At 53.6% G+C, this 16,191-nt stretch overlaps 3 protein-coding genes across 7 annotated transcripts in view; 1 reads left to right on the top strand and 2 right to left on the bottom strand.

Moving 5' to 3' along the window:
- Positions 1–2,784: 2,784 nt before the first annotated feature.
- SMIM22 (small integral membrane protein 22) lies at positions 2,785–3,503 on the top strand (the record flags this gene model as incomplete). The annotated part of the gene is made up of 4 exons (XM_081255167.1): positions 2,785–2,824; positions 3,047–3,205; positions 3,283–3,368; positions 3,462–3,503. Exons 2-4 carry the CDS (start codon positions 3,073–3,075, stop codon positions 3,501–3,503), a joined length of 261 nt encoding a protein of 86 aa, XP_081111293.1. The 5' UTR covers positions 2,785–2,824; positions 3,047–3,072.
- Positions 3,504–3,853: 350 nt separating this feature from the next.
- On the bottom strand, positions 3,854–10,112 carry ROGDI (rogdi atypical leucine zipper). Of its 3 annotated transcripts, XM_081257669.1 has the most exons (11): positions 9,842–9,978; positions 9,690–9,761; positions 8,905–8,987; positions 8,619–8,673; positions 7,813–7,893; positions 6,938–7,033; positions 5,593–5,691; positions 5,129–5,242; positions 5,004–5,053; positions 4,765–4,891; positions 3,854–4,457 (listed from the first exon to the last, which is right to left on the bottom strand). In XM_081257669.1, the coding sequence occupies exons 1-11, from the start codon at positions 9,884–9,886 to the stop codon at positions 4,416–4,418; spliced, it is 864 nt and encodes a 287-aa protein (XP_081113795.1). In that variant the 5' UTR covers positions 9,887–9,978; the 3' UTR covers positions 3,854–4,415. The 3 variants fall into 3 exon arrangements, with proteins under 3 accessions (XP_081113795.1, XP_081113797.1, XP_081113796.1); XM_081257671.1 differs by lacking the exon at positions 5,593–5,691 and having other exon boundaries at positions 8,619–8,668; positions 9,842–10,112; XM_081257670.1 differs by lacking the exon at positions 5,593–5,691 and having other exon boundaries at positions 9,842–10,107.
- A 645-nt stretch (positions 10,113–10,757) lies between these two features.
- The window catches only part of GLYR1 (glyoxylate reductase 1 homolog), a 36,094-nt gene continuing 30,660 nt past the window's right edge, over positions 10,758–16,191 (bottom strand). For all 3 annotated transcript variants that reach the window (XM_081257012.1, XM_081257013.1, XM_081257014.1), the window contains exon 16: positions 10,758–12,621. In XM_081257012.1, coding sequence (XP_081113138.1) covers positions 12,547–12,621 — 75 coding nt within the window. In that variant the 3' untranslated portion in view covers positions 10,758–12,546. The remainder of the gene's footprint in view (positions 12,622–16,191) is intronic.

Genomic DNA, 16,191 nt, shown 5'->3' with positions numbered 1-16,191 from the left:
AGACTATGTGTAACTTTTCAAGGGACCGTTTTCCCCAGTGGCTGCGTCTCTACCCCCTTTTGCAACAGAACAGTCATTTCAAAGTTACCCTCCCTGGGCAACAGGAATCTGAGATCTCAGAACAGGAATGGAGGGGATGGAGGGTGTAAGATGGGGATCCCAGCACAGCAGACTGTATTACATGGTGGCCAAGGGCTCTGGGATTTGACGCCTGGGTTCCAGTTCAGACTTCTCTGCTCACTAGGTGTGGCTGGAAAAATCATGGTGCCCAAAGAGTTCCCATCTGAATCCCTGGGAACCTGTGAATATGTCACCTTATGTGGCAAAAGGGACTTTGCAGATGTGATTAAGGATTCTGATGGGGAGATTATCCTGTGGGCCAGTGTAATCACAGTGGTCCTTATAAGAGGGAGGCAGGAAGAACAGAGCCAGAGAAGGTGTGAGGATGGAAGCAGAAGTGGAAGTGATGGGGGTGGGGCATGAACAAAGGAATGTGGGTGGGTGGCCTCTAGAAGCTGGAACTGGGACTTCCCTGGTGGCGCAGTGGTTAAGAATCTGCCTGCCACATATATACAATGGAATATTACTCAGCCATAAAACGAAATGAAATTGAGTTATTTGTAGTGAGATGGACGGATGTGGAATCTGTCATACAGAGTGAAGTAAGTCAGAAAGAGAAAAACAAATACCGTATGCTAACATATATATGGAATCTAAAGAAAAAAAGGTTCTGAAGAACCTAGGGGCAGGACAGGAGTAAAGACGCAGACATAGAGAGTAGACTTAAGGACACAGGGAGGGGGAAGGGTAAGCTGGGACAAAGTGAGAGAGTAGCACTGACATATATACACGACCAAATGTAAGATAGATAGCTAGTGGGAAGCAGCTGCACAGCACAGGGAGATCAGCTCCGTGCTCTGTGACCACCTAGAGGGGTGGGATAGGGAGGGTGGGAGGGAGACGCAAGAGGGAGGGGACATGGGGATATAAATATGCGTGTGGCTGATTCACTTTGTTGTACAGTAGAGACTAACACAACAATGTAAAGCAATTATACTCCAATAAAGATGTTAAAAAAAAAAAAGAATCCACTTGCCCATGCAGGGGACACAGGTTGGATCCCTGGTCCGGGAAGATCCCACATACTGTGGAGCAACTAAGCCCGTGCGTCACAACTACTGAGCCCGCAAGCCACAACTGCTGAGCCCGACTGCCACAACTACTGAAACCAGCGCGCCTAGAGCCCATGCTCCGCAACGAGAGAAGCCACCACAATGAGAAGCCCATGTACCGCAATAAAAAGTAGCCCCCGCTTGCTGCAACTGGAGAAAGCCTGCGCGCAGCAGCGAAAACCCAATGCAGCCAAAAATAAATAAATTAAATTAATTAAAAGAAAAAAAAAAAGCTGAGGCATTGATTCTCCCCTGGGACTTTCAGGAGGAACACAGCCCTGCCCACTCATTTTAGACTCTGACCTCCAGAACTGTAAGACAATAAACTTGAATTGTTTTAAGCCACTAAGTTTATGGTAGTATGTTATAGCAAGAACAGGAAATGAATACATGTGTGACCTGAGCTAGTTGCTGAACTTCTCAAGGCCTCAGTTTTCACATCTGTAAAATGGGAATAGCAATAATACCCACTTTAGGATTGCCATGAGGAATACATTAGGTACACGCATCCGTCAGGGATATTGTGGGTCCAGTTCCAGACCACCACAATAAAGTGAATATTGCAAAAAAACGAGTCACACGGCTTTTCCAGTGCATGTAAAAGTTGTTTACACTATACTGTAGTCTATTAAGTGGACAACAGCATTGTGTCTAAAAAAGACAACGTACGTACCTTGACTAAAAAATACTTTGCTAAAAAATGCCAAAATAATTACAATAATAACATCAAAGATCACCCCTCACAGATTGCCGTAACAGATATAATAAAAATGAAAGTTTCCAAATGCTGCTGGAAAATGGTACCGATAGACTTGCTCACCTCAAGGTTCTACAAACCTTAAATTTATCAAAAATGCAACATCTGTGAAGTGCAGTAAAGAAAAGTGTGCCTGTATAGCATCAGGCACAGAGCCTAACATTAGCCAACATGTTTTCCCAGTGAGACCGTAAGCCCCACAAAGACAAGAAGGTGTGTCCACCTGATTTACAGCCGGTCCCCAGGGCCTAGCAGGCCTGGTCCCTGCTCTGGGGGTAAGGGGGGAGGCGAGGCAGCTCCAGGTGCCGTGTCAGGGGCCCTGGACTCCAAGTTCTGGGGAGAGAGCTCATTTGAGCGACCATAACCATCGTCTCACAAGCGTCACTGTGAGGATTAGAATAGAGAAGGACCCCAAAGGCTGCTGCTGCGCTGCCAGGCACACAGTCACTGCCCAGGCAAGGGCGGTGGAACAGAAACATCTTCTCCCTCCCCTCCCCTCCTTTCTTCTTTTTCACCTCCCTCCCTCCTTCCGACCTGCCACCATTTTTCTTGTGTCTTTTCTTCATTCATGAAGGCAACAGCGGCTGAGTGTCTGCTGTGTTCCAGGTTGGCTGTCTGGTCTATTGAGAAAAAGTGAAAAACCCCTGGAATGAAGAGGCCAAGAGGCCTGTGGCCTCCTCCTTCCGCGCCGCACCTGCTGAGGTTGGGAGGCAGGAGGTAGACTCGCGGGGCACAGGCCCCGCCCTCACCTGAGCTCCGTCGGCACCCCCACTGGCCCTGGCGGACTGGTAGGGGGCGGGGCTGGTTGCCAAGGCCTCAGGTGGTGTAGACCCGGAATCAGGAAGTAGTCTGTATTCCCAGGACCTAGTACCTGCTTGGCTGGGAGATTTCCAAGGCAGGTGGGGGCCCAGGGGTGGGGCTGCTGGGGGGAGTGGGCGGGGAGGAGATTGCTCAGGCCAGGGCCAGGAGAGAAGTGGAAGAGAGGCTGGGGTAGGGGCTGGGGCCAAGAGGGGCGGTGTGGGAGGGCAGGGCCAGGGCTGCACTGCAAGGGGGCAGGGATGCGGCAGCCCCAGAGGAGCCCAGGGTTCTGAGGTGGCCCTCTGGGGGGCTGGAGCAGGCGGTGCCCAGGACCATCCAGCTGAGATGGCCTTAACGGAGGATGTGGAGCAGGAGCTGAGCGCCAAAGCCCAGCAAGTGCTGGGGAAACTGTGGAGCCACCAGCTGTTCCAGTCCAAGTGGGACACTGGTGCCTTCATCATCTTCCTCGTCTTCCTCGGTGAGTGTGGCTTGGCCTCTGGCTCCCGGCAGCCTCCCAGGCCGAGGGCTATATCTGGATACCCATCCTGCCCGCAGGCGTCGTGGCGCTCCTGCTGCTTGTCGTCTGCATCCATTGCTGCTGCTGTGGCTGCTGCCAAAGCCGCTCCTCCAGGTCCCGGAAGGTGAGCCCGGAGCACCAGGGCCAGGCCTGATGGGGTGGGGTGGGCCGGGGGCCGAGGAGTGAAGCCACCAGCTCCTCTGTGCCTCTCTTGCAGAAACTCGCCGGGGGATTTGATAACCTTGCCCTGGAGCCTTAATGTGGAGAGTCCTTGCTCCCCTGCTTTTGTCCTGCTGAGCAGCAATAACAATGCCTTGTTCAGCCAAAGCCTGAGTCTGGAGTGTATTCCGAGCCTCCCATCAGGGTGGGCAGTGTAGGCCCCCACTGCTTCATCCAGATGCCCCCTGTGTCCCTCACAACCTTCAGATGGCATGACTGTCACCAGGAGACCTCGGGTGACGTGCTGCAGCCACCCAGCGGCTGCCCATTCACCATCCCATTTGGACCCTCGGAGGCCAGGGGTTCAGTCACTGGGTACTCGGCCCAGCTCCTGACTATCGGGGACCCCTGGCCAGGTCCCTACTCAGACAGACAGACAGACAGAAGGGCTCCAGGCAAAGTTGGATGATCTTTATTTCTTGAAGGCCCTGCCAGGGTTGCCGAGAATACAGTCAAGGGCACTACAGCTCATGGTGGGCAGCTTCTGTCCTCCTTCCCTCCCAACTCAGAGCTTAGGGCCACCATCCACTCCTCAGGCTCCAGTGGGAGGGGGTGTGTGACTGCCCCTTGCCATCCTGGAGGACAGGCTGCGAAGAGGGGAGGAAGGAGAGCCCTGGGCCTGGCCTCAGCCTGAGTCCAAAGGTTCCTGCCTTGGGGGGAGGGCAGGGCTTGGACTATAGGCTGCCTCCAAGCTCCGCCTTCCTGACCTCCCCCATTCAAAACAAAAAGCACGCCAGCCAGTGTCCCTTCCTCGCAGTGGGTCCAGTGTTCAGTCCCATCTGTGCAGATGTGACAGGCAGGGCAGGGTGAAGAGGGAAATAAATAGCCCACAGTGCCGAGCTCTGGCTGGCACTTTGTGTGTGTGGGTGCGTGTGTGTGCGTGTGTGTGTGTGGAACAGTGACTCCCTGGGCAGGGGCCATTCCCAGGGGGACAGGCTCTTGGGCGCTCTGTTCAGAAAGGCCTGTAGCTCCAGTAGCTGGAGAACACGGAGATCTGGGGAAGGAGGGAGATGGGGGGACATGGTGAGTGGTGGTGCTAGGGGATCTGGCCCCTGCTGCACCCTCTGTGACCCAGGTGAGATTTGAAGGTCATCCAAGGGCCATGTGTCAGGAAGAGGATACTGTTGCCAAGCAACACCATGGCCCACCTGTTTGGGGTGTGCAGAGGGTATGACAGACCCTAAGATTAGGGGGCGCTTTAGAGGTGTGCCGCTCAAAAAAAGAAGGGGCTAAACAACCTGCTGTTTGGCTGGCCTAATCTGCGTGAGGCCCAGCCCAGCCCTGACCCCCCATGTCCCCACCTTATCCTTGAGCTGCTGGCAGAGCTGCAGGGAGACGGTAAAGAAGACGAGGGCATCGTTCAGCCACGGGATCACACACTCCACCTTGTGCACGTGGCTCACCTCCAGACGCTGTGCACCCCACTCGCTGCGGGGAGATGGGAGGGTCCCTGAGGGCAGTTCAGCTGGCCAGAACCCCATCCCCTGAGGCGCAGACGGGCAAGGGCGCTCCAGGGAGCCCTCCCAGGCAGCTTACTTACAACATGGCCCCGGGGCTGTGAAGCACGGCACCTCCAGCTGGGCGGAAGTTCTAGGCAGAACATCATCAGACTGGGTCAGGCCTGGGGCCTGGGGCGGGCTGGGGCGGGGTCGGTGGGGTGCTCACCTTGGTGGAATTGGGCTGCAGGGCGTGCAGCTGGTACACGGTGAGGCAGAGCTTGTTGAGGCTGATGTAGACGTTGACCAGCAGGTCGGAAGGCAGGGCGGGGGCGAACATCCGCTGTGGGGGGGTGGTGCTGAGCAGGCACATCCCACGCCCGCCCCTCCAACCACCCCGGGGACTCCCAGTCCCCATCCCATGGACTGGGGTTTCCAGTGTCTTCTCAGGTACCCCAGATAGCCTCCTGCACCACTGGCCTTGGGACCCACTGATCCAGATCAGGGGGGTACGTATCTGGGGGACACAGAATGGAAGCCAAGGACCCCATCCCAGAAAACTGCAATAGGACTCTGTCGGCAATTTGGGGCTTGCGGGACCTCCTGGCACCCGTGTCCCTCCCGGGCACGAGCTGGGCCCCTCTGTGGGGACCGCCTCTCCTGGAACAGGGGCCAGCCTGAGGCACCACTGACCGTGAGGCCGCTGGCAGCGATCTCAGGCAGAGTGAGGGTGGCTGGAGTGGTGAGCCGGTTTCGGGCTCTGGTCAGCTGCAGCATCACGGCATCCATCAGCTGGAGGAAGGGGGCTGGTCATAGCTGCTGTGAGGGCAGTGGGGCCTGGGCCTGGTCCTGATCCCCTCCCCTTCCCCACCCCCGTGTCAGTAGCAACAAAGTTATGGTAGCTCCTAGCTCCTTCCCTGGAGGTCACAGTCTCAGGGCCCGAACCCCTGCAGCAGGGGGCTTGTTAAAGATGCAGGTAATTGGGCTCCAGCTGGGGGTCAGGGGCAGGACGAAAGGTTGTACTGCGTGGGATCCTGGGTATTGGTCCAATGGGGAATAGAAGATCCCAGAAGTTAGTCCCAGGGGCACGAGGGCGTTGTGGATGAGGGTACAGGCAATGAAGGAGCTTAGAAGAAGGGATCCTAATTCAGCTTGGGTGCAAGGAGCCAGGGAGGGTTTCCTCAAGGAACAACTGGGATGGCTAAGTTGAGGCCTTATGGTGGACACCAGCCCCATTTTCACAGGTGAGGAAACTGCGGCTCCAAAGGGTTATGGTCACACAGCTAGGGAACGGTGGAACCATCTGCACTCATCCCTTCCCTTTGCCAAGGAGCAAAGCTTTGGCCCGAACTCAGAGCCCCAGTTTCCACTGCTTCCAGCTCTTCATCCAGCTGTTGCCATGGTGCTGGGGTCACCTGGCTCCAAGGAAAGGCAGAATTACTGGGTGGAGGCATGGGGGCTGCACATTACACCCCAGAGGGTGGTCACAGTTCTGAGAGAGACCTTAGTCCATCGGGTTTCAAATTTTCATGAGGTCCAGAGAGGATAGGTGAACCACCTGAGGACACACAGCAAGTCAGGGGCAGAGCTAAAGCACGAACTCAGGGCATCTGAGCGCATCTTGTCCCTCCACACCACATGAATTCACTTTGTTAATTACAAAAGTTTTTCTGTTGCTGGTACTAAAACCTGTAGCTTCTGCTTACCGAGCGCTTACTAGAGGCCACTTTACCTGCATCATCACGATTGGCAGTCACTACAGCTTGTCCCCCTTTTACAGGTGAGGCTATTGAGGCACAGAATAGCTAAGTAAGTGACTTGAGGTTGCACAACTCATAGTGGGGGCCCTGGGATCAGAGCCCAGGTCTGTTTCTGGAGCCTGGGCTGTGAGCCTTTCAACTGTGGCTGGATGGACATGTATACACTGAGAGGTGAAGGGTCAACCATCGGCTACACCTGAGAATGTGGGGGCAGAGCTCTCCAGGGGCCCAGTCAGAGGTCAGGGAACCTGGCTCTCCCATCCCTGCGGGCAGCTCACCTTGAGGACCTCTGCTCCTGTCCTGAACTGGTAGCTCTCGTCCCTGTTGGTAAGGAGGTAAATGGCTTGGCTCACGTGGTTCCTGGCGTCCTGGATCTAAAAACAGCACCCAATGAGCAGTTAGTGGGCTGGGCCTCGGCAGGGGGAGGAGCCAGGTTCACAGCAGCCACGGTCCCTGGGGGCCCCAGCCTACGGGCCCCCACCCTGAGGGCCTATCCTCCTAGGAGGGGCAGGGTGGGTGCCGCCTGCGGGCCAGGCCCTGGCTGGGTGCTGTGAGTCAGGCTTGGTCCCTGGCCTCATGTGGCTCACTTTCCAAAGGAGGACAGAGGATAATAGAGCAAAGGCACAAGGTAACAGACTGTGCAACTTGCACAAGGAAACAAACAGGGTGATGAGGGTGGTGAGGGAGAGGCTCCAGGGAAGCGACTCTTGAGCTGACGCTCGCGTGATGAGAAAAGCTGAGGGAGTGGACTCCAGGCAGAGGGACAAGCCCGAGCAAAGGCCCTGAGGTGGAAACAGCTGGTGGCCAGTGAGAGGAGAGAGGGAGGGGGCAGAAGCCAGGCCCAATCACACAGGTGCTGTTAGGAAGCATGGACTTGGTCTCCAAGAGCCAGGGGAAGCCCCTGGAAGCTCTGGGCAGGGACTGACTTGTTCAGGGCATCCCTGTAGCTCCCGCTGGGCTGGGGGCCTACACATAGGACAGGCTAGGAGACCAGGCACTGCCCACCACAGCTGTGCTGCTAGTAAACACCTTCCCAAGCCTGCTGCGGCTGCAGGTCCCCACAGTGGCCAGCCCAGGAGGCTTCAGCGCTGCAAGGAACTGCCCCTGCCTGCCCTTGTGCCCCTGAGCCCTGGCTGGGGAAGGGCCCGGTTACCTGCTGCAGCTTCCACTGCTTGTCCTCCCTGAAGGCAAAGTGCAGCAGCTGGTTGTTCCTGGGCATCTTCAGGTTCACGTCCTGATGGGCAAGAGCGGGATAAGCTGGGCAGAAGGATGCCCTCCTGCTTTTGGCCACTCTGAGCCCTTGAGCCGGGGGCAGAAACGGGGTGTGTACGGTGGCTCAGGCCACAGCCACTATATGGGGCAAAGGGCCTCTCAACACCCTGGCCATTTGGGGAGTGAACAGGGAGGTCAGGAAACAGGAACTCAGGCCCAAGAGGAACCACGAGAAGTGAAAGGGAAAAGAGCCAAGAAAGGGGAAGGCGGCTTCGTCTGGGAGGAAGCGTGTAGTTGTGGGCAAATGGGAAACACGTGTACATGCCAAGGGACGGAATGCCCACCCGAGGAGAGGGACCTTCCCCCAGGCCTTGGCACCTGCCACAGGGTCAAGTGCAGCTGGAGCTCAGATGTTGGCTGATTGCACTTTGATCTGGGGCCAGCCTAATCCTGCCAAGGCCCACGCTTCCTGGGGCCCAGAATCCAGGTAGGGCCAGGTAGCACTGTGTGCAAAGCATTCCTCCCCACTTCCTGCACCTGTCACTGAAGCCACACACCAATCTCATGAGCGGGTTAGGGAGGGTGTCATTTTACAAACAAGGAAACTGAGGCCCAGAGAGGTCAAGGATCCTGCCTAGAGTCACACAGCTGGCTGGCGGCAGAGCTGGGATAAGCAGGAGGCCCCCATGCTCTTCCCCACTGGGTCCTGTGGCAGCATGGGAAGGGGAGAGGGGCCGGGAAACTCACCGCCTGGCTCAGTGCATCCCCTTGCAGAGTCAGCACGCCCTTCACCTGGTCTGTGCTACAACACGTGGGAGTCAGAGCAGCGCCTGCAGCTGCCCCTCCCACCACCCCATCCTCCCAACAGGCTGTCGCTGGCTGTCACAGGATGGTCCAGCCTGTCCCACTGCATACCCTCTGGACGTTGGAGCTGAAATCAGTCTGCAGGGCAGGGCCGTGCCACCTGTCCTAGAGGGTATCCCAAGTGTCCCCCCTCCCCAAGGGCCCGTCCCCCAACCCAGCCCAGGCTCACCCACAGCTGCCCAGGATGAAGTTCTCCTGCTTTGTGGGCCCCTCGGTGCCTGAGCCCGGCAGAGTGAAGCGGAGAGAGGCCTCCTGCGGGGCAGAGGGGAATGGGGTAGAGTTCACCCACTCCAGCCTAGCCATGTGTCCAGAAGCCCCACTCCTAGGGCCCCTCCCCCACAGCCTGAGTTTCAGGTCCTGCCTGAGCCAGATACCTGCTCCTTCCACACTCCCTGGGAGCTTACTGTGTGCCCAACCCGGGAGAGAGAACACAGAGAGATACCCTCCTGGCTTGGGTAAGGTTTGGAAGTGGGGAGCAAAGTCAGGGGAGACAGTAGTCATGGCAACCTGCAATTTTGGCTTTACCAGGCACTGCCTGGACATTTTTTTGTGATTCTATTGGCTTTTTTTAAATCACAACAGCCCTGAGGCCGGTACTAGTATCTTCTTTTTGCAAAGGGGAGGCCCAGAGAGATCGAGTACTTGGCTGAGATCAAAATGCTGGGTCTTTCAGATCTGAGGTTAAATGGCAATTTCAAAGGAGGCCTTCCCCGACCCCCGGGCTCAATCCAGGTCCGCCGCGCTCACAGGACTGCTTGTGGAATTGGGTAATTATCTGCTACTGCCCGCCTCACGACGAGACTCTAAGTCCTCTGAGGGCAGGGCCTGGTCTGAACACCGCGCGTTGCGTACACAGTCGGCGCTCGGGCGGCAGCCGCGGGAGGCCGGGGAAGGAACCGCGCTGGGGGAGGGTAGGGAGGGTGGGCGCCCGCACAGGCCCTCAAAGCGCGTTACCTTGAGGATGTCCTGCAGCTGCCTCAGCACGGCGTGCACCTCGTCGTGCAATAGCCAGCGAAACTCCTCCTCCTGCGGGGACAGGCCCGCAGTCAGCCGCCCGGGTCCGCCGCCCCCGTCCCACCCCGCCCCACCCCGCCCGCGCGCCTCACCAGCACCGCCCGCTCCGCCGCCGTCGCTGCCATGACGGTCGCCATCGCCGCCGCTCGCTGCCCAGCGACCGTCACCGGCCCGCCGTCCGCTCGCCGCTCAGTCCTCCGGCGCGCCCGGGCCCACCCCCCGCCGCCGATTGGCTGCGCGGGCGCCCGCCCCGCCTCCAGCTCGCGACGCTGTGAGCGCCCCGGAACCCGCCCGCTCCGGCTCGCCCGGGACACCACCCGCACCAGCCGCGGGCGCTAAGCACTCCGGCGCCGTATCCATCGCTACTCTCGGGCCGGAGCGCCGGGGCTGCTCGTCCCGCCCCTTCTCGGCCCTGATAGGGCGCCCTGCTCCGCGCGCACTCACCGATTGGCCGGCCCGATAGCTTGCTCTCGCCGCGCCCGGCGATTGGCCGACGGGGAACCTTGTTTCCGCCCGATCTCGCCTCCGGCCCACTAGTTCCGTCGGTCCGGGAGGGACGAACGCGCGGACCCTACAGCCCCGTCGCCGTGCTGAAAAGGCCGCCGCTCCGCTCCACGCCTGGCCCTACCCCTCCCACCACCGCACGGCGCTCGATGTCTGGGCGCAGACCACCGCCAAGGTCACAGTTGTGTTAACAAGAAACGTTTTTATTTTGCTTGCAGTAGCTTTTTGTTAATTGCACAAAATCATGTTTTGTTTTTGCCATTTAAACATTATCACACAATCCTATTCTGAAAGACAAATGTTCATTAAAAACAAAGCAAAAATAAAAATTCACAACCTTAATTACCTAGAAGATTTGTCATTTAAAGGTTTAAAGGAAAAAAAAAGGGTGGTGGTGGAGGGGCTTTCTTACAAGCTTTTTCACAAGTGTCACATTTTCTCCTTAAAAGGGAAGGATTTCAAAACAAAGGTGAAATAGCTTAAACAAATATTCATAAAAAGTAACTTTACAGAATTGTCAACAATATTAAGACAACATTGACTAACCAGTTTCATTACAGCATCTTCCCCCACCCCCACCCCCCAGTGTCCAGCTAGGACTAGCACAAGCTTTGTGTTCAGACAGAATTCAAAATCCCAGTGAAATGAACAACTGTGCCAAAAACCACGGGCATCTCCCCTGCCCTCCACCCACGTCTTCTGAGATCCCCTGACCTGGGTTCCGATCAGTGGAAAAGGGCCAAGGCTGTGAGGGGGAGGGGCCCCACACCAGCGTGGCCACCTCGTTATGTTTATCATCACATATTCACTATAATTGCTGACCTTCTGCGGTGTGACTTTGGAAAATCCAACCCATGCAGAGGGAGAAAACATTGACATCCTTTAGGTAACTTCTCCTTGTTCTTATGCCACATTCCAAGCCCTTCTGGTCCCCTATCCAAGGAGAAATGCTAGGGTCTTGAGGATGTCTTAGATCTGCCTCTGAGGGTCAGGTAGCTCTGGTTCAGTCAGGCCTAGTTCTCCTCTTCCCTCCCAACAGACCCCAGGACCCTGAAAGCACCGAAGACCAAGCTGCTGGCTGAAGTGCAGACACTCATTCCTGTTTCAAGAGCTGAGCCTAAGAAATGGTCATCGTTGGTCAGGTTGGGTCTGGACCAAAGAAGGAAGAGACAGAAAGCAATACTGTCTCCATGAGAGGAAAAGGGGGAGGGGAGGAGAATGGAGAGAGGTGGGCATGCAGGGGACTTAGGCAGGGATGGGCTGGAGAAGGTGGGACTGCTGTGAGGGGATGTGGGTCAGAGTGGCTCTTCAGAACCAGGTGAAGGGTCTGTGGTGTAACGGAAACATACCCCCTCCCTCTTCAATCCTCAGTGGTGGCCCTCAGGACCCCCTTCCCAAGGACTGGAATGCAAATCCAAATACTACAACAGCCTGGTGAGCCCAGCCTGGTGAGGAGTGAGCACCCTTACACCAAAGCAAGGAAGTCTGATCCCAGCCCAGGCTCCACAGTGACAGTGACTTCCGGGCAGGTGCTGAACAGCAGCGAGGAGAGGGCTTCTGTGAAGCTCACCTAGGGACGGGCTGTTTGCTGCTTTCCCTGGAAAGCCAGAGCCCTGTCTTCGCTTGACTCTGCCAATCCCTTTTCAGCTCACAAAGGCATTTATGGAGAGTTGGTTGCACACTGGTAGCTTAAACATGACAATCCTCATCAGCTGGTCACCTGAGGTTGGAGGGCCCATGGGACCCTCGGTTTACAGTCTGCTGGCTCATCTTGGCCCAGAGCCTCTTTCTGTGTGGGATCCAGTGGGGGACAGTGGACAGAACCACAGCCTCTTCGTTGTGAGGGAAGCAGTGGGAAAGCTTCCACTTCTCACTGCTGATTCTAGTTCCTCAGCTGGAAGGGGTTTGAGATAAGACAGATTGGAAAAAGGGAAAAAAAAAAGCCAGGCAGCAGTTTCTGGGCAGCTTCTATCCTGGGGCGAGAGCCAGTATGGTGGGTTGTGTGTGTGTCTGTGTGTGTGTGTTTGTGTGTGTGAACACACAGCCACCTAGTCCAAGGCCGGTGCCCAGCTCAAGAGCTTTCCCACAGGCCAATCCTGCTGACACCCCTCCCCTCTCCAGGACCTCCAGGGGAGGAGCGACACTGTGTGCTGTGCTGATGGCAAGTCTCAAAGTCTGTAAAAAAGAAGATGGAGACAGGTGGACTGGTCCAGAGTTAAGTCCCAGGACCCCAACTCCATGTGAGGAAGAGGGGGTCTGAGGGAAGATGGGAGGTGGGGGTGGGGTCAAGGGCTTAGTGTATATAGGCTCGGTACACGGCAGACATGTCATTGTCAGACTGGTCCAGTGCCTTGGCTCTTTTGTACACCTGGAAAAAAATGACATGGGCTTAGTCTGGCCACAAAGCTGACTTACAGACACAGATCTGCTTCCGAGAGGCGATTCTCGATGTGGTTAGGTAGGCAGCTTCTGGAGTCTAGGCTGTCTGGGCGTGACTCTTGGATCCCACACTGACTGGCCTAACCTTGGACAAAGTGCCTCAGTTTCTTTGTGCCTCCACCACTGCTTCTTGACTTTATGGAGAAGGTAACAGGGTTACTGTGAGGATTAATGGAGTGAGGAATGTAAAGTGCTCAGAGGCAGGGCTCAGCACTGTTAGTAGTTATAATCATGTTCCTTCCTGCTCCAAGGACTTCCCACGTTATTCTCTGGGCCACTGTCCCTGTCCTTCCCTCAGCATTGGCAGGCTCCTTCCCAATCAGCTCCAAGGCCTTTCCTGACCATCCCATCTGAAGCAGCAGCTGCACCACTTTACCCAGACACCTCCATCCCTTTACTCTGTTCCACTTTATTCATAATTCTAACCTTCTGCAATTCTTACTTGTTTAAACATTTATGTGCTTACTTTGTGCCTCCTTCCATTAAAATGTAAGCTCTACAAGGAAAAGAAGGGGCTGCACCCTGTGTCCCCAGAGCTTAGAATGGTGCTTGGCAATTAACAGCCACCCCAAAGGTACTAGATGAATATGAAAGAGTGTGAGAAAAATTAAAAAGCCATCGTTTAACAAGGGCAGCACAACATCCAGTCATGTTGAAAAAATGCAGCTGGACACAGGTTCCTCCCACACAGCTGGCCGGCTGCATTTTTTTCTTTTTCTAAACATGACGTCCACTACAGCTCAGGTGTAGCTGTCAACTCAGAATGAAGACTAAATAAAGACCTTCTGAGATAAAAGAGAACTAATCACTGCCAGCAAACCTGCATTCAGGAAATGCTAAAGCAAGTTCTTCAAGCTGAAAGGAAAACAATACCAGAGAGAAATTCAATTCTTCAGAAAGGAAAGGAAAGCACTGGAAATGGTAAATTAGAGAAATATGAACTTATTTTTTCTCTGAATTTCTTTAAAATACATATGACTACTTAAAGCAAGACATTCTGACAATGGTGGCTTTAAAACAAAGACAAATGTAACACATAGGACATTTGTACCCTAAAGCAGGGGTTCTCAACCTGGGGTCATTTTGCTCCCCACCTGGAGTGACATTTGGTAATGTCTGAAGACACCTTCTGTGAACTGAGGGGGTGCAACCGGCATCTAGTGGGTAGAGGACAGGAATGCTGCTAAAAATCCTGCAGTGCACCAGAGAGCACCCACATCAAAATGTCAATAGTGCCCAGGTTGAGAAACCCTGCCTTAAAGGATGAGGGAGGGAGAGGTAAATGGATCTACATTTTATGTAAAGAGGTCTAATCTAGGATGTGAAATATAGGATGCGTATAGCAATCTTTAGAGCAAAGACAAAAGAAAAATGATGCACTGTTAAAAAGCCAATAGATAAAATGGAATTTAAAAAAATATTTATTTATTTATTTGGCTGCGCTGGGTTTTAGTTGTGGCACACAGGATCTCGGGATCTTCACTGCGGCATGTGAGATCTGGTTCCCTGACCAGGGATCAAACCCGGGCCTCCTGCATTGGGAGTCTTAACCACTGGACCGCAAGGGAAGTCCCAATAAAATGGAATTCTAAAATATATTCAAATATCCCAAAAAAGGGATATCCCAAAAGAAAGGAGGAACAGACAAACAAAAGCCAGAGGGGACAAATGGCAATCAAATGATAAAAGAGTAGCTCTAAATCCAACCACATATCAATAGACTTCAAGACAAAGACTAAATGTTAATGGACCAGTTAACCTCAAGATCCTGAACTCCAAACAGTGGCCAGAAAGTGCCGTGCTGCATCAAGAAATTAACCAAAATGTCTGTTTCCAAGCCAACGAATCCTGTAGTCACGGGAGAGGCAAGTGGAAATCACCTCACAGAGAAGTGCTCCCAACACAAGCCACCATGGAACCCTTCAGAAGTAACCACAGTTACAAACAAACTGATCAACGAAAAATTATACAACACACGAGGAATTCCACTGCCAAGAGAGAACCTGAAGGTAAGAAAGGAGGAACCTGAAATTGTACTGCAAACTGGAAGAGTGAAACAAGTACTCTGAGATGTTCAGACACACGAAGGAAGGACAGAGACACAGAATCCAAGGACAGAAGATTATAAACTATGAATAGGCAGGTCTGAAAAGAACAGTACTGTGTCTTTTTTATTTATTTATTTTTGGCTGCACTGTGCGGCTTGCGGGACCTTAGTTCCCCAACCAGGGATGGAACCTGGGCCTCCAGCAGTGGAAGCAAGGAGTCCTAACCACTGGACCGCCAGGGAATTCCCCAGTACTGTGTATTTTTACTTCTTCTTTGTCTCTACAGAACAAGCCACTTGAGACCTCTATTTAACTTGAATAAAAATGCATATAGCTTATAGCACTTGGAAGACAGAGTCTCTAAAATAAATGAATCTGTGTGATTCATGTATGTACGTGTTTCACAAAATGTAGTTTTTTAAAATTTTATTTTATTATTTTATTTTTTGGCTGCTTTGGGTCTTCGTTGCTGTGCGCGGGCTTTTCTCTGGCTGCGGCGAGCAGGGGCTACTCGTTGTTGCAGTGCGCGGGCTTCTCATTGCGGTGGCTTCTCTTGTTGCAGAGCACGGGCTCTAGGCGTGCGGGCTTCAGTAGTTGTGGCTCACGGGCTCTAGAGCACAGGCTCAGTAGTTGTGGCACACGTGCTTAGAGGCTCCGCGGCGTGTGGGATCTTCCTGGACCAGGGCTCGAACCTGTGTCCCCTGCATTGGCAGGCAGATTCTTAACAACTGCACCACCAGGGAAGCCCAAAATGTAGTTTTTATTGTAATTCTATGGTAAAGACAAATATTGCTCAGCTGTTTTTTTTTTTAAGCTTATACTTCTATCAGATTAAGAAAACTGAACTTCTAAAAAACTGTTTCCAAAAAGTGCCTACATAGGTGCTTAATAAACGTCATTCAAAAAAATGTTAAGGACTAAACAATCCAGTTAATAGGCAGACACTGTCAGAATGGATAAAAATGCAAGCCCCAATTATAGACTGTCTACAACAGACACAATTTTAAAACAAAGATTGAAAGTAAATGGATGGAAAAAAATACATCACATGGAAACCGTAAGCATAAGAAGGCTACAACAGCCATATGAAAATCAGACAACAGACTTCAAGACAAAGATCAAGACGGATGTTTCTTAATAACGAAAGAGCAAATTCATCAGGAAGACATAACAGTCATAAATGGCTAAGAGCCCAATAACAAAGACATCAAGCAAAATGGACAGAATTAAAGGGAGAAACAGATGATCCCATAATCACAGCTGGAGATTTTAACATCCCTTTCTTAGCAACTGAAAGAACTAGAGAAAAAGGTCAGTAAAGATAATCTGAAGAAATACTACCAACCATCTCGACCTAATTGATATGTGCAGAACACAGCACCCAACTGCAGAACACGCAGTCTTCTTAAGTGAACATGGCACACCCACCAAGACAGATCATCTGCTGAGCC

The sequence above is a fragment of the Mesoplodon bidens genome (assembly GCF_964165515.1).
Source record: "Mesoplodon bidens genome assembly, chromosome: 15".
Classification (NCBI taxonomy): domain Eukaryota; kingdom Metazoa; phylum Chordata; class Mammalia; order Artiodactyla; family Ziphiidae; genus Mesoplodon; species Mesoplodon bidens.
The sequence above is the reverse complement of the archived record's forward strand: the minus strand, read 5'-3'. Positions and strand labels throughout refer to the sequence as shown.

What these genes read in the sequence shown, in the direction of transcription:
- ROGDI (XM_081257669.1), bottom strand. Translation starts at nt 9,886, where the DNA reads ATGGCGACCGTCATGGCAGCGACGGCGGCGGAGCGGGCGGTGCTG. An exon ending in AGCTGCAGGACATCCTCAAG is followed by an intron (nt 8,988 to 9,689) that starts GTAACGCGCTTT and finishes TCTGCCCCGCAG; the next exon opens with GAGGCCTCTCTCCGCTTCAC. An exon ending in GCCAGCAGCTCAAGGATAAG is followed by an intron (nt 4,458 to 4,764) that starts GTGGGGACATGG and finishes CTCCTTCCCCAG; the next exon opens with ATCTCCGTGTTCTCCAGCTA.